At 36.0% G+C, this 17,348-nt stretch overlaps 1 protein-coding gene across 8 annotated transcripts in view; it reads right to left on the bottom strand.

Moving 5' to 3' along the window:
- The window catches only part of LOC107087815, a 46,904-nt gene extending 42,013 nt beyond the window's left edge, over positions 1-4,891 (bottom strand). For 2 of the 8 annotated variants that reach the window (XM_015379590.1, XM_015379588.1), the window contains exons 1-3: positions 3,423-4,891; positions 2,639-2,725; positions 469-606 (exon numbers count right to left, since the gene is read on the bottom strand). In XM_015379590.1, coding sequence (XP_015235076.1) covers positions 469-606; positions 2,639-2,725; positions 3,423-3,920 — 723 coding nt within the window. In that variant the 5' untranslated portion in view covers positions 3,921-4,891. The remainder of the gene's footprint in view (positions 1-468; positions 607-2,638; positions 2,726-3,422) is intronic. The other 6 variants (XM_015379586.1, XM_015379591.1, XM_015379593.1 and 3 more) reach the window with 4 other exon arrangements.
- Positions 4,892-17,348: the final 12,457 nt, after the last annotated feature.

Here is a 17,348-nt window from a genome sequence, read left to right as displayed (position 1 = left end):
AGAGGACGCTGCAATGAGATAACACAACCAGTTGCGCCGCTTGGCTGAGTTTCTCTCAGCCATAGGCGTGAAGAGATGGAGCCAAACAATGACCTCATCCCTAAATAATTGGTTGTGGCGGCTTCCCCTCCCTCCCTCTCTCCCTCCCTCCGCTGAACACAGCTCACACAGTTCTTGAGACAAAATAAGAACCAGTACATATTTTGTTCCCACTGGAGGGTCATGCGGAAGGCAGCTTCCTTTTTGATTTCATCTCAGCAGCATTACTTCATGTTTTCAAGATGAACTTACTGCGCCTTCTTTCCTCCAGGAGAGATATGAGGGTCTGATAAGCTAATAAAGGCTTTTATTCATGGAATACATTTCATGTAAAAGCTCTAGGGGGTCCCTTGCACATCTTTACATGATCTTGATGTATTAATAGGGTCTGTATGTTGAATGAAAAAATGTTTGAATGGCATAAATTACCTGTAGTGCTTCTTTGTTGAAAAGAGAGTTCTGCTGAGTAAAACATTCACTGTGAGTTTTAGCCGCTGCTGGACTTTCATCACGCTGCTGACTTTCTCTCCTCTGAAGCTCTTTGTTCTGCTTCTCAGGTGCTGAAATCTGTGTGGCCACAAAATGTCAGAGACTTTTAAAACCATGGCAACAATGTTCAATCCTGATCTTGTCAAAATAAAATATGTATAATAAATCATTCTGAAGAAATCAGTGGAAAGTATGTGTTGCTTTTTATTGAAAAACACCTTGTTTTCATTTGAGATACATTTTTATTTAACTTCTCAAATTTGGCCAGCCCACACCATAAGCAAACTATAAGCCACTGACGTTGGACCTCCACACCAGCAGGGGGCAACCAACACAGCCTGTTTTAAAACCTTGAAATCTGAGGTAAACTTTAGTGGTATTGCCATAGTTTATTCTTCCCCGAAACCATTTCCCAAATTTGCAGTTTTGGTCGATTCTTATGCAAATTGCACAATTGCACTTGACTGTTTTGTAATTCATGTAAAAGCTTAAAATAAAAAATAAAGAAATATTATGGTTTAGGTACTTAAATAAGAATAATTTTTTACAGGTTTTACAGGGAAGCAGGAATTAACTGAAAAGAGGTACACATTTGTAGAGAAATTAATTCACATTTTTAAAAATCAGCAATTTTGAATATACGACTAATTTAACTGGTCCAATAAAGACATTAAAGGAATATTTGATTCAAAAGAATCAAAGACTCTACAACAGGCAATCATTTAAAAAAGGTTTTGTAGTAGTTCGATGGTCATATTTTTTATACTCTTTTCTCAATTAATCTTCGGTTTCTCTGCTGATTTTATTTGTATATTAGACCCCTAAACACTGCATCGCAGAGTCCAATTTGTCAATTTCAACCAGTGCCTCAAGGGCCCCTGATGGAAAAACACACACGCTAAGTTTAATCTTGCAAATCTGCATTCCAGTTAATAAATAATAAATTAGTCTGCAAGGTCTAAGCATTGCATGCCATCAGCTATTTATGATTAAAAAGCCATTTAAAGTTCACATTAAAATAAAGGGTTGTTTAACTGTTTTTATAAGAATCTGAAGCCTTTATTTTCCTCTAAATCAAAATCTAATTATTTGAGACAATACATGACAGAACTGGCTCTGCTCTCATATCAATATCTGCTTCTACCTTAGGCTGGCCTTTTCCTAAGGAAATCACAACATGTGTTGGGATGGTCCCAAGGTCCCAGCTAACAAAAATCTACTGTCAACACCATCCATAGTGAACTGAACAAGGTTGGCACAGTTACAGTAATAGACAGGCATTCCTTCTCTCCCCTCAGGAAACATCTGGGCATGAAAAGGAAGCGGGAACGAACAGATCCACATCAGTTTCATGTAAACTCATCAGCTTAAAAGGTGAAGATACTAACATTTTTTAAGTGATTCCTTATTTTCCAGCTTTAATCAACAATAAGAGTGGAAGCAAAATAATCTAGTTGTTTTGAGAGAAAACAAAATGATGTGTTAGATTATAGAGAAATAAAGTTATAGCTGAGGTTATATGTTATTTTAACACACCTCATTGAGTTTTTTTTTTTTCTTTTATTAACATACTCCCCTGACTTCATGTTTTCCAGTAAGCCCTGCCTCTTCCAGGTCTGCCGATGTCGGGTACTTCATACACTTTAAATCCACTCTCTAAACAAAACACAACTTTTTTTTTTTTTATTTGACTGGTCTATTTATTAAAACAAATTACAAAAGAAATGAAATGTTCATTTGGAAATTCAATTAAAGTGCATACTATGTTAGATTAAGTGACTTAAGGCTGGTAGACGTAGAATCCTAAGATTAATCAGAACTCAGATGAGATCTCTAACAACAATGTGTCCGATATGAGACCTGAATTCTTCGATTAAATCACAAAACCTTAAAAACGCAACAACATTATTTTGGTATCTATTTATGGCTGGCTGGTCCTTTTCTATATTTTGCTCAATAAATTCTGTTAGGTTTTTGAATCTTACAGGAAAGAATCACGTGGGATTTGTAATGTTTTCTTGGTTTGTTCTTTGCAGAGGATACATTTCTATTTCAATATATGCTTCTGTTTTTCTATTGTAAGTTCACTTTAAATAAGCACTAAACTTACCTCAGCTGATCTCTCTCCATTTAATCTTGTCCAAGCTTGTCCCTGAAGAAGCTGAGGCTCCTCACTGCTCTCTTTACTAAGTAAAACCTAAAATTCAAATACAAATAAAAGACATAAAGTTTTACATTTTTAGAGAGAAGAGGGAAAAACAGATGCACAAAGGCTACAAACTGCCCTACAGTACCAAAATAGTTTCAATATAATCATTTAATACAACTATTGTGTTACTGTTATATTGAACTTTTTACTTTTTATTCACTTTAGGAATATTCCCAAATAGAAAAAAAATATTCTGGTAATTTCAACTGTAATTGATGTCAAACAATCGTTTTTATTGTTACTATTATTATTATTTTTACTAACACTATTATAATCAAAACTACCCTTATTTTAATTTTTATGTTTAATTCAGCAAATTATTATTTTATACAAGATTAGTTTCCTTACTGTTTAACATTAACAATATGTTTTATTAATTTAACATTATCATTAATGGTATTATTTTTAGTCCACTGTTATTTTCTTATTAAAATGGCTATTTTTACTATTAGTGTTATAAAATAAGTATCTGAATTTTTTAAAACTCTGTAATAAGTAAAAAATATTCTACAAAATGGATAGCTATTTATGTTTCTTTTACAAAATGAATTCTCTCAATTTTATTTTATTTTTATTTTTCCATATAAATAGAGTCAAATTTAATTCTTAAGAAATGCAATTTGTACAACTAAAACTGCACAGCATAGTAAAGATATATCTTTTTTTGTGTAAGTACCACTAATACCTTTTGTACCTTAAATTGAGACTTGGGGTTATTTTCACAGCTTACTCCCACGATTCTTGGCTGCTGCTGATCTGGAGAGCTGCTGTTGGTGATGTTGTTATTGTTGTTGCTGTTTACTGGCAAGGAGCGTGCAACTGGTCCCAGCACCGTTTTGGTGTTTGATTGCTTTTTACTTCCAGAGATTGTGATCTTCTTAATGGATCTAGAGACGGCTGAGGGAGAGGCAATGTTCTGGTTCAGGTGGTCTTCTGTTGCCACGTGCTCCGGGTTGAATTTCATGGAAGCTGCCTCATCAGCGATCGGCAAAACAAGACGGGAACCATGTGCACAGACCTGGGATCTGCTGAGGTAGAGCGAGTTCAGGTTATGCTGTAAAACGCAATTATCCAGAGCTTCACCGGGTAGATAACTCTGTGGAAACTCTTTTGGTACAGAAGGAATGGAAAGCCTGGTTCCAATGGTGAAGGGCTGAACTTTCCTTACAATGCTCTCAGACATCCTGGCAAAAAAATTGAAAATAAAAAAATCTCACTTGTGTCCAAAAAGGATCCCTTAGACTCTCCCCTAAACAGATGTCCAGTCTCTATTCAGCTGTGAGGAGCTGAGCAGAAAGTGAAGAGAAAGAGAGGAAGAGAGGGAGATCAGTTCTCCACCTTCTTGTGCATGTTGAGAATGCACAGAACACAACCCAGGATGGCTTCCTTTGACTCCTGGGATCGAACGTGGTCCCAGATACGTCGCAATGCCGTGCCAAGGTGGGCAGCGCCTGTCGAAAGGCTTCTCCTTAGGAACTGTGCAAGTGAGCCTGCCAGTCTGCTGCTGAGGAGTCTGATAACCAGGGAGCGCAGCAAGATGAACACTGGCATGCTGCCTGAATGTGCTGCGCAAAAGTATTGGGAGAAAAAAAAAGAGAAAAGGGAAGTTCGGAAAAGGAGGGGGAGAGAAGGGTTTCTTAGAAGGGATGAAGTCACCACCTTTTCACTCTGCCTCTCTCTTTCTCTGTCAAGAGTGGCAGAACGTGGAGCGGAGAGGGGGCTGTAAAGCCTGGCTGTCAAAACTTCCCCCTGAACCCGAGCAGAGAAGCTGCTCCGATAAGAGGCAGAGAACCAGGGAGTCAAGGGCAGTTACCTCTCTTAGACCTCTTCAGTCTCAGCTTATCCTCCATGAGGTAATGTCCTCAACTGAATCACGCACACACTCCCACACTGCCTCTCCCTTACCTCCACTTTGAAGTGCTGAAGAACACGTTCTGCCCCAAGGTGTTGTGCCTATGTGCCAGCAAAAGAAAAGACAACAGAAGAGAGAAGCAGCTTCAGAGGCTCACGTTAGCTCAGTCAGTCCAGGAGTGACAGACCTAACTTCAAGCCTGATCCTTCCCCCATCTGAAAGGAGCAGTTGTCGCACAAGTCACAGCTGAATGAAGCAGAGCCGCTTTGGCATGACAAGTGTGGAGAGGTGATGGCGGAGCAGCAGGGCACATGATGAAACATACCACTCCTTTACGGTTGTCGGGTTGAGAAGAGCAAATGTTGGGCTGACTGATTAAAATAACAGAGGTGGGTTCGCTCCTGACAGTATCGGGGGGGTTAAAGAGGGCAAACAGCAGAGAAAATATTTGCGGAGAGCAGAGGGAGAAATCTGCTTTCACTGGTGAGCCCTTTCCCTTAAAAGGAACTCTCACTCTTCACACTGCTGCCCTTTGACTTGACCTTAGCACCTGACTGGAACACTCTGACAGCAGTGCAAGTGCTTATTGTATTCCCTTCTCCACCAACATGTTTAATTACTATTCAGGGTAGGCTACCTTACTGTACATTGTCTTGTAAAAATGTCATTATTACTGCTTTAAGTTTTTTAATTTCTATTAAATCACTACACCAAATTCTATTGTACTGCTTTGGATTGTAATAATAATTGAACATTGTTGATCTCACACTGGAGAAATGTATCTGCATTTAACCCATCCCCTTGCGGAGCAGTAGGTTGCCATTGTGCAGCACCCAGGGAGCAGTGTGGGGTTAAAGGTCTTTGCTCAGAGAGCCAGAGTGGAGGTTGGGGATCGAACAGGGTACATGCAACTTTCTCAGGGCACAAGCGCACTGCTCTAATCCACTAGGCCATCACCTCCCCAACTGTGTGTGATAGATCAACATCAAGTTGTGCCAAGCAGTTAACAGGAAGGAAATGGCTCATATGTTTTGATCATTTTTAGGCAAATAAAATGATGTGGAGACATATTCTCACTCACTGGATTGCTGCAGTTACAGCTCTATGTCGTCTTGGGTCATTCCTCCCATTCTTCTTAATGAAACAGCTTTTGAGCTCAATCACAGAATGGACAGAGAACATTTCCTTTAAGCAACAAATTCTCCCTTTTGATTTAGGTCTGGACTCTCACTGGACATCTAGATTCAATGAGTCAAAGCAATCAGCTGGTTTTCTTTAGATAGAAAACTTTGCACCAGTATGACTGCATGATCTAGTTGAATTGTCTCTGTAAAATGCCTTGAGATGAAATATGTTGCGAACTGGAGCTGTAAAAATAAACTGAATTAAATGTGCAGTGTTATCTGTGAAACTTGGCATTCAGTAACTAAAAATGTTTAATTTAGGGTGGTAATTGACTAAAGCACCTACTTCTAATTTGTACCATGGCTACGTGGCTTATGGCAAGCAGTTTACTTCTTACTTTCATGCAGTAGTGTTTTTTTTAAATTGCCAATCTTTGATAAAGGAAAAAATTCATGCAGTTCAGGACTGATGATCGTCTCATCAACAGATTTCCAAACTAACTGGGCATTTGAAGACAAATGGCTTCTTCTCTGATGAATTCTCTCGATTTCCAGCTTGATAGTTTAGGTATACTCAGGTCTTATAGGCTAGGTATTTTTTAGATGAAGGATAAAGAAAGCTTTTTAAAATGATTGGGACGTTGCCTTATATCCTAGCTGTACTTTAAACTTTTTCACAATGCCTGACACTTCTGTATTGTTCTTTGTTTTTCTTTGTTGTCGGGATTTTTTTTTGGTTTTAGTTTCTAAAACACTAAATGGGCCCTATTTACTAATTAGGAAGTTCTTAAAAGCAACTGGCCACAACTCACAATAATGGTGGTTATTAAAGTGATCTGAAATTATTCAATCAATGACACAATTGCTGTTTTTTTATTAAAAAAAAAACTTAGAAAACATTAACTAGTTTGCTATTTGATGCTCATTCTTTACTGCATTTAGATAATAATGTCCCATTAAAATATATTAGAATTTATCGTTGTATTGTGACCAAAGGTGAATAAGCTCAAGGCTTGTGAATTGTTATGTAGAGGAGTTTTAGAACATTAAACATTCCTTTCCTGTTTTCTGATATTCCCTTTGTTCTTGTGGAGTTTCCAGGATGGACAAACACCCAGCGGTGAAACAGAACCTTCACAACAGGACTCCATGCATCAACTGCAGCCTTTGCATGATCATGGTTAACAATGATTTCATAAAGGCTTTGGTTTTTATGATGAACTCATCTAAGGAAGAGTTTTATGAGCTGCAGAGATAAATAATGCACTCCCTGGGAAGTGTTCAATTAACACATAATGGGTGGAGTTCCTGAGGTTTGGCAAACTTTAAAACGGTTTCCTTCCACTAATAAGAAATTGGCTCTTTATGCAAGCATTTCAGTAGTAACAGCATGCAGGGATATGCTAATTGTTGTGAGCTAAACTATTTTGTCTTGACTGGGAAACATTTGCTGTTGGAAGAAATCAAGAGTTCTGACTTTGTCTGCAACTCCACAGGAGGAGAGAGATACTTTAACAGTGTGGGTTAATTGTCATGGAAAGTAGGGTGTTTCACCTCTTGCAAAATCCAAAGGTTTTATTGAAGGTTTTATTTTGAGTTGTTTTAATCAACATTTGTGAAAGTTGTAGCTGCTTTTAAATGAGTCTGGGCCATTGTCTTGTATTTCTGTACAATAAAACAATTTTGATAAAATTATCAGATTATGACTGGGAATCGACATGTCCCCATCTTTTCTTGCCTCCTGCCTTACTTCCCACATCAGCATCCTTTTTACGTCACATCAACAAGCACCCACAAAGGTGGTGCGTGCCACAACTCCATCCTAAGGGATCATCATGAGTTTACTGTCATCTACCTATTCATTATTTAATGTGGTCTTCCAACATCAAAAATCGTCAAAATAAATTAGTTCTGCTTTTTCATGCATACGATGGCGATGCCTCCAACAAGTCCACTTTTTTGGGAATTTTTAGGGCATGGCCTGGGATGAAAGTAAGCACAGTACAAGGAGAGATTGATCTTAAAAACATTTGTTATACATAGAAATGAAAATGTGAAAAGAAGGATCCAGAATTTAAGCAAAAGTAGACTTTTTGAGTAATAGGTGTATTTTTTGTAGTAATTAACTTCATTCTTTTCAGAAACAAAACGGAGCAGGGATTACATTTGTGTACCCTCTTAATGAACAAAGCAAATAATTTTATTTTGCAAATGTAATTGTAGTGTTTTTGATAGTCTAAATCATACAACTGTGGTAAAAATGGCAGATTTCTCACTGGTCCAGTTTAATCACTCAGACATATCCTAGAAATATGATGCACACACACCTTGCTATCTGAGGCCATCTCAGACTCTGAGATGTAGCTCAGGTTATAGTTTCCTATCGTGACTAAATCTCATTTATATTTATGCTTAGTGGAAAAACAAAATATTTGTTAACTTGTTTATTTAATAAGTTAGGCTAAGCTCCTGCAATTAAAGTTTTTGAACTTATTGCTGATCAACTAGTCAAGTTCATTAGCAGAAACGACGTGATACTTTTCCTTGATATTTAATTTTTTAGACTTTAGAGACTTTAGATAAATTTATTTGTCATTTTGTTTAAACAAGTGTAAAAAAAAAAACAGAAAGACATTTCATTTGGAAACAGCTCAATGGACAATTTCATCTTTTTAAAAGTGCAGCTTTGAAAAATAGTAAAAATGACTGTAAATGTACACTTCTAACTTTTTTTTTTCTAATGATAAAATTTGATAAATATAATAATAAAATACAATACAATAACCAATTCTACAAAACATTCAGCAGTTATGGAGTCACTTTTCCTGTATGTTCTAAATCTGTTGAATGAATAATAAATATTCTTTGGATTTATTATTTACCAAATTTTTTATTTAAAAAAATATTGTAAATAAAAACCCCAAAACTTAAATGTTCCCACTTAAAATACCTGGTTACTCTGATGGATTAAAGGGCTTTATTTTTTCTATCGGGACTAATAAATAAATCAAAATTTATTAGATTATTGTTTACTTTTTGTAAAATACTTTTTTCTACAACATTGGTGAGTCTATACATAAATACATACAGTAGATGCATATATATTATGTAACTGATGCCTACCCTGAGCAGTTAATCAGCAAAAGGACAGGTAGAGCCGTGACTGTTTGCAAGGCAACAATGGATACAGGACAGTTTCAGGATTACTTATTAACTCAACCTTTTATCAGGTGGTGGGAAGAAGATTGAGTAGGCTACCCAGAGAGAACACTAGTGGCTGAAAACTCTACCATGAAATCCTCCTTCTTGAGTTCGTTTGACAAATAATCATAGAAGCGAAAATAAATTAGCTTGATTTTGTTTCTTTTATTTACAATCTAAACATTTTTAAAGGATATAAACTTGTTTTTTAGAGTAACTGTGTGACTAGATTTGAACCAGGTGTTCCTTCTCTGCCAGCTCTGTTGGATTACGCTACTGTAACACCTTCCTTATGCTGTTTACCCTTCAGTTCTCCTACTCTTTTCCACGGGTCTCATTCACGTACAGTTTGATGCTCTCACACAGCTTATATTTTAACCTCAGCCCCAATCTGACTACCCTTTATACATGTGTACCTTAAAGGACAGGATGTCACAGCCAGCAGACACCATAGCCTCCCAAGAAGATAATGAAAACCTGATGCTCCCTCACCACAAACCCTAGTTAGTGAAGGCTTAGTTAGATACCCTCCTCTTTTTGGAGTTAGTAAATACGACTTGGAAGGCTTTTTGGAGGGGTGATGTCACCGAGGCTACCCGCATGAAAGGAGGATGATAGCTGTGGTGGAAGAGAGAATATGTATGGCAGAACCAGGGGGGTCTGTACTTTTCCACTCGCTTTATGTCATCACAAAGGCATGATCAGCCTCTTGGTCAAGTTTCAGCTGCAGATAAGGTTAGATTTTTTCTTTGGATCACTATCAGAACAGATTTAAAAAAAATCCCATTTGGAAATGTCTGATAGAAATGCAAAAATACAAAATTTGCAGTCATATTAAATGCCACGTTAGACTACTGAATTAAATGCTAAACACAAAAAAGCAACTGATCTGCATCATTTCAACTAGCTGAAAGCCTAGGTCAAACAGAGCATGATGTAATGTAATGGTTGTTGAAGCTGTATAGCAGTGAAAGCAGGTTTAAACCTGCCTGTGTTTTATTCTAGCTCCAGGAGAAAACAATAGGTATTAGAAAATGTTTTTTTCTCACCAGAAAGCCTGTATGACAATAAAATACAAGTTGCTCAGATACATAACAATAGTTCGCATATATATATAGTGCCTTCCAAAGGTATTTAGAGATTTTAAACCTTTTCAGATTACAACCTCAAAATTCAGTGGCTTGTGTTTAGATTTTAGGTGATAGACCAGCAAAATGTGTATAACTGAGAAGGTGTGTATCTGTTGTCAGCACCCTTTGAACTGTTTCAGCATTCTTTGAAGATTCTCATTTAGCAGTTATAGCTGCAGGTCATTTGGGGTAAGTCCTAACTCAAATTATTTTGTGATTTCTCTGGAAACAGAGCTCAACCACAGTCACACTGAAAGGAGAACATTCTGGAACACTGATTTAAGTCACCATGAAAGTCTGGACTTTGACTGGACTACAAACTTTGGTTGATGTGCACTATTAAAGGGTAGCTGTAAGTTTAGAGTTGCTGTCCTATTGAAAGTTGAAAATCCGTCCTAGTCTTACATATTTTCAGCCTCTAATAACTCTTTTTTATTTTATTTTTTATTTTTTATTTTTTTCCTTTTTTCCCTTTCTTTCTATCTCTTCTTTCTTTCATCTTTTTTTTTCTTTTTTCCTTTTTCTTCTTCTGTTTTTCTGCTCTACTTACATTGCAGTGTCCATATAAACTGTAAAACTCCCTGCATAATTATAATAAAGCAAATTATATGCATAAAACAAGTGGAGCAGTATGGCAATTGCCACACTGCTACACTTGTGATAGTAAAATCTGTTGGGCTCTTTTTGGCATCAAGATAATTATTCTTATTGCCACATTGCCAGACAGGACACTGTAAAAAAAAATAAATAAATAAAAAATACTAACTATTTTTTAACAGGTTTCCCCCATATTTTTCAGCATCCATCTTCCTGATCTCTACAAAAAAAAATTGGAGCCACCAGGTTTCACATGAAAAATGATGAATTAAGGCTAAACATCCACTCTAACCCCTGTATAGAGCAGTATAGAGGGGTTACACCCTTTAATATGCATGTCCACCACAATAAACTTTGGAAAGCAGTATGCATCGATGGTCAGTAGATGAGCAGATATATCCCAGAATTCTTTGCAAGAAGAGCTCTTGCAAAGCGTAATGGGATTTGTTATTGGGGTAAGAGAACAAAGATGGCACCGTTTGGGGAGCTGGGGTGAAATGACCAACGGGCAATGAAAAGTTTTGACCATCTATCCGAATGGTCAATTAACTGAGTTCACTATAAAGTCCATGGTCTCTATATAGTGATTGAAAAGTTATGGTGGACGTTTGAACACAGCCATTATCTAATATGCTACTCTTTGTGTTGCTGTTTGTTCATTATGTTATCAAATAACAGGGGTAGCAGTGGTATAGGATGCATAAGCTGTTCGTGCCACCAGAAGGTTGATGGCTTGAACCCCAACTCCCCATATCTCACTTGTTGTCTCCTTGGGCAAAACACCCCACCTGCATCGGCTACTGATGGTGTCAAATGGCCTGGTGCCTCACTACTGTCAGTGTTTCCTAAGGCAGCTGTGGCTACAGCTATTTACCATTTTACAAACCTCTGAGGCTTCCACGGAACAGCTGTGTGCATACTGAGATCAAATTATGCATTTATTTATTAAAAATAAATAAATATTTATTAAAACCAACAGCTTGCAACGGATTTTATTTAGAGTTGTTAAAGTAAAGGGGGATTAATATGAATGCTAGTCACACTTTTAGATTGAACCGTTTAAAGGTAAGTGTATCACATTTGATACATGAGTTTTCGAGACCTCTGCATAATCACTGTGATATTTTTGTTTGTGAAAAACTTGACTTACACAATCAGACATGTGTGGGGAATAGAAAACGTATAAAATATTATACAGAAATGTCTAATATATCAAAATTGATGCAAATAATTATCTAATTTAACTTATACAAAATGTATGCTTTTATTATTTAATTTATCTGAAAGTTCAAATTCAGCTCTATTAAAAACCAAATAGAATTTTCTGTCAGTTATTTAATGGTTCAATCTTTATAAGGTTAATATGTAAACATAAATAAAGGCTTTAATTTTACATGATGAAACTGTTCTGTATATATATCAGTTACTCATCTCAATGGTTTTCAGATTATTTGCGTTGTAATTTGTCTTAATAATAACTTACCTTAGAAAGGTTGGAAAAGTTAATAATTATAGAAACTTAAATGATTTAATTCTAATTAAAACCATACAGCAGCTGCAGTTTATAAAAAAAGTAATATAAACACATTACGAAATACCTGCTTTCAACATTTATAACAAGATGTCCACATGGTGTTTGTCCATGCACTCAATCCCTCTTCTAGCTGAAAGCTGTCAGATGAGGTTCCAAACACTTTAGTCCCTGATGTAATTCAGAGATGATTTGAAACGTACCTGAGGCCATATATGACCTAATCAGACTGCATGCCTGTCATCTGACGCTCACACACACCTGCAGGGCTTTATCCTGGGAGTTCTGGTCCACACATTTCCCTCGAACAGGTCCGCCCTCATCGCCAGCTCGAAGAACCCACACAAGTTCATCCATCGGATGACATAATGTGCAATAAAAGGCAACTTTTAGTGCTTGTCGTTTAAGTCAGCGCCAGGTTTTTATTACAAAATGAGAGGACTATGAAACTAAGCCATGAGCCATGACTAATATTTTTTGTAGTTAAATTGTTGTTGTTTTTTATGTCTGTGTCCTATGTTCTCACCATAGAATTTATCTATGGATTTTCTGGTAGAAAATGTTATTCAGAGGTAACTGTTCTAATACATAAAACATGATTTCAAGCCTAATCTTCCTCCATAATGTTTGTTCTATTTATTCAAAGACTTTGGCAGCTGCGTTGAATGTTGATTAAAAAGGTTGGCTGGAAGCCTTCTTAGTAAGCATGTTAAACTATAATGAAGAAGTCAGAATCAGCATTAAGACAAGAACAAATTTGTCAAGTTGAGTTCTTGTTTTGTTGTAAAAACTGCAGTAAAATTAGAATAATGCATCAACCAGTGGAGGTGCTAGGAATCTGATCCTGAGCAAGTTTTACATTGCCAGCAACATATACTGGTAAATACTGGTAAATATGGTAATGGTAAGAAAGGCCTCTAGAAGAGACACAGGCCCACAGAATCACACCATATTTAACTGTTAGCATGAGGGGTTATTCCACATATTTAGCATAGGAGAAATCGGATTTAACCCGAGTCTATTGTTCCAAATAAAGTTGCAGGAGGGTTAATGAAAATCTGAATGTTTTACAGAGTTATTAAACTGCTTGATGTCCTTCTCAACACTTAACTTAGCTTTTTAACCAGTCTTTTGTGTAAAAAAAATTCTAGCTGCTTAAACATTTTATTGGTCGTGAATGCAGATACAGATAGTTTTAGCAAGCAGGTATTTTATTCTTGTCTTTTCTTGACGAATAAAGATCAATAAACGTCTTCCTTGCTTTAAAGGCATGGCACGGCAAGGCAAGACAATTTTTTTTTCAATTCAAAGTGCTTTACACGAATTGGATAATAAAATAGAAGAATAATAAAAGCTGAATAAAAGAAAAAACATTTGTAAAACAAATAAAAGAATTGGATAACAAAAAAGCAGAATAAAAGCAAATTAAAAAAACATGATAAACGCAGGTAGAATAGAAAATAAAACAGTTGGATCACAACCTTAAACTTATAATACCTCAGTTACTAGTTTAATTTAAACAGTCAAAGGCAGCTCTAAACAAATGTTTTTTTTTTATCTTTGACTCAAAAGAACTCAGGATTTCAGCACTTTTACAGTCTTCTGGGAGTTTGTTCCAGATAAGTGGAATGTAGGAACTAAATGCTGCTTCTGCATGTTTGGTTCTAGTTCTGGGGGTGCAGGACTGGGATGCTCTATTATCTTTCCTATTGAACACTGTCTTAAAAAAGGCATTATGTCCCTATATACTGTATATGACAGAAAACATGGAATTAACAGCTACTAATTTTAGAATTGGACTAAGATTATCCCTTGTTACAATTCTGCTTTTTACAGATTAACTCAAGATGAACAAAGTGCTCTGGAAAAAATCCAAATCTAGATAAGTCATTTTTTCTTTAAATAAGTGCATTTGTTCTTGAATTGAGGAGATAAAAGAGACATTTTGCCAATGGAACAATAAAATTTAGATTTAAAATAGGAAAAAAAAAAACAATTGCATTGTCTTATTTCAAGTGAATATTATTGAGATATCTTATTTTAAGAATAAGATACTCATTCCATTGGCAAACTATCTCATTTACCTATTCAAATCAAGGGTAAATACACTTATTTTAAGAAATTTTTACTTACTTCTAGGTCATTTTTCCAGTGTGGCACTATCTGGTTAGTTTCCTAATAGAGACAACTCCAGTAGCCATTTTGGCTCCCACTCTTCAAATGTAGTTTTAAGACAGAATTACATAAATGGTTTAAATTAGATCACTGCCATAAATTGTTTGCAATTGAAAGTGTTTTCAAAAAGACAGCTGACCTGCGTATCGGGTGGGGGATGGATGGTTTTGCAAATCTCTGTGCTCAGTGCACTTTCTCTGGCATCTTATTAAATGAAAGGCTTTAAACCAGATATTTTAACATTCTAAACATTTTAAATCTTATTGCAACTCAATAAGTGTCTAGTGCCAAAAAACAGTTTCTAAATTGAATATCCCTCTGTTGAAAACAGACTAAAGATTTGATTTCTTTAAAATGATTGGTATATACTCCTTTACATATCTAAAAAAGGAGTACCATAGTTTGGATGGTTATTTATAGGGATAATGGTTAAAGGGAATTCACAGAACAACTGTAAGTGTTAGCTAAAGTTTCACTGTTATGTTACCAGTACTGCAGGGATACAGTATCTGTCTGCCCTCTAAGTTAGTCATCAAGCCACACCTCAACCTCTGAGTCATTAAACCCAAAAGTGCAATGCCTTTTGTTCACTAGTATAAATACACATAACTGCAAAACCTTTCATTCAGTTTCACTAGAGTTCCTTATTATTTATGAGGCTGCAAATTGTTGCATGGTATTACTTAAAATAAAATCATAATTCTTTTAAAGCAACAATTCATCTTATGTGTATTTAGCTTAGCTTACTTTAGCTTTAGACATTAACAATGGTAGTATTGCTAGAAAAGACATTATCTTTCATTCATGCTTGTCTGTAGATATGTTTTACAACTTCTATATAAGGATGCTCATATCTCTCCAAAGTGTTTTAATTTTCTCTATGCTCTATTTATGTACATTGATTTGAGCAGAATGTCTCAACAAAAATGTAATTCTGGGTCCAAAATGACAGTAATGGTTCTTGAATCTCTTGCTAATGAGCAAAGACTAGACTTTTCTCCTCCTGATTCCAGCCAAGTAGAGGCCGGAAAAGGAGCATTCAGTGGAACTTTAAGATGTAAGATGCTGCGGGGCAACAGTGAGTCATAGATGCTTTTGTTGTAGTTTGTTCTGTGTAATTTAAAGCCACCCCCAGGTGGCAGGCACTATGAGTGATGAGATAAAGCTTCTCCGTTATGTGACATCATTTCGCAGAGCAGGAAACAATTTTCTCCCATCAAAAGTTGAAAAGCAACAAAAAAAATTTAATAATTTCCCCCCTTTCTGATGTATCCATCACTTTAAAATGGAAGCTTAATATGTGACCTCTGGCATCACTGTAGCAGCATGTTGGGTGACATCAAAGCTTTAGTCTGAAGCTCTGTTTATCCTAAAGAATAAAAAGTATTAATCACATAAGCGCTTTAATCAGGTCCTGCTGCCCCGACGCTTAACTTCTGAAACAGGTGAGGCTTGCCAAATGTGCAGTTTTCTGAAACACTTTCTGTGTAGAGAAAATTTGTCAAAAAGTGGTATAAACTTTCGTATTTGTTTCTAAACATTTACATGTTAAAACTGCCGATGGATTAGCTCTGTAATCAGAGTGCATGTCAAAACTTAAGGAAAACAGGAGAAAAGTTAGGATGCTATGGAAAATTTTGAGAAAGCGAAGGCAATGGATTAATTTTAAACACTGCTATTGTTTTGTGTGTTTATGCTGGGGGTAATTCTTTTCTGTCATTTTCTAATGGGAAGTAAGTACAAAAACACCAATAAACACAAACATGACTCGGAAAACTAGATGTTTCCAGACCACCCTTTAAACTGCTCAGTTTATTGATTTGATCTTAAAAACAAAACATCATCATGTTTGACCTCAAAGAATCTGGATTCTATACAGGACTGGCAAATCCTAACCGTCCTGCTCTGACACAGCAGGTGGCCTGAAGGCCTGAACACAGCGAGTTGGACCTACCTGAAAGTTCTGCAATATTCTTCGCTCTTCTCATGTCACCTCCTGTTAGTGGAATGAATGAGCTCATTGCTGACACAACTATGAGCTGTGCATGGCATATTGGTGCTACAAATCAGCTAGCACACTAACAGCATTGCACTGTGTGGTAAACCTCCATAAATAAATGAGAGTTAAAATTACATTATTGACAATCAGAGCTTTTATATAACTTTTTGATTTATATTATTCAATGACGCATGTAGAAATTTATCAAATGCTTTAAATAGACTTAACTTAAATATGCTCTGCGGTTTTATTCAGTATACTTGGGTAAGTGATTTTTATTTAGAAGGAAAAGCAGTAAAAAAGTTTACTCCAACCCTATATGATATGAACCAAATATTAACTTAAAGCATTTAAAGATACATCAACAATTTTAATATTTTATTAAAAAAAAAGGTTGCATGCACCTGTTTGATATTTTTGCTAAATGCTGTTAATCCACAAAGAGTCAAGATTATACATGCAGGCTTAAGTATAATCAGACAACATAACTACCAGAGATGGCAAAAGTACTCACTTTCCGTACTTGAGTAAAAGTACAGATACTTGTGTTAAAAAATACTCTGGTAAAAGTGGAAGTACTGATTAAACTTCTTTACTCAAGTAAAAGTACCAAAGTACAGGCTTGTAAATTTACTTAAAGTATAAAAGTAAAAGTAGAAACCACTTTTTTCATGCCGTTGCCTACATTTTAAATGGATGTCTGCCAATAGGACTAGATCTCCGTTGTGTTCATTTTCAATCATCTCGTCGTCCATACTACTATGCTAACGCCACCGCCACCAAGCTGCAATGATTTGCCGCGAATGAATACCGCCGAATCTGTCGATTCATCTTGTAGTGGTGCGTCAAATGCAACGTAGATTCCCATCCAATTAGATTGAATTTGGTATTGATGACGTGAAAAATAATAACGGTAACTCCATTGAAATGATTCAAAACTAAAGTAACGAGCCAATTTTTTTAAATGTAAGGAGTAGAAAGTACATATATTTGTGTAAAAAT

This window comes from Cyprinodon variegatus, unplaced genomic scaffold, assembly GCF_000732505.1.
Source record: "Cyprinodon variegatus isolate N-32 unplaced genomic scaffold, C_variegatus-1.0 Scaffold195, whole genome shotgun sequence".
NCBI lineage: Eukaryota > Metazoa > Chordata > Actinopteri > Cyprinodontiformes > Cyprinodontidae > Cyprinodon > Cyprinodon variegatus.
Note: the sequence above shows the minus strand (reverse complement) of the source record. Positions and strands in the feature narration are given on the sequence as shown.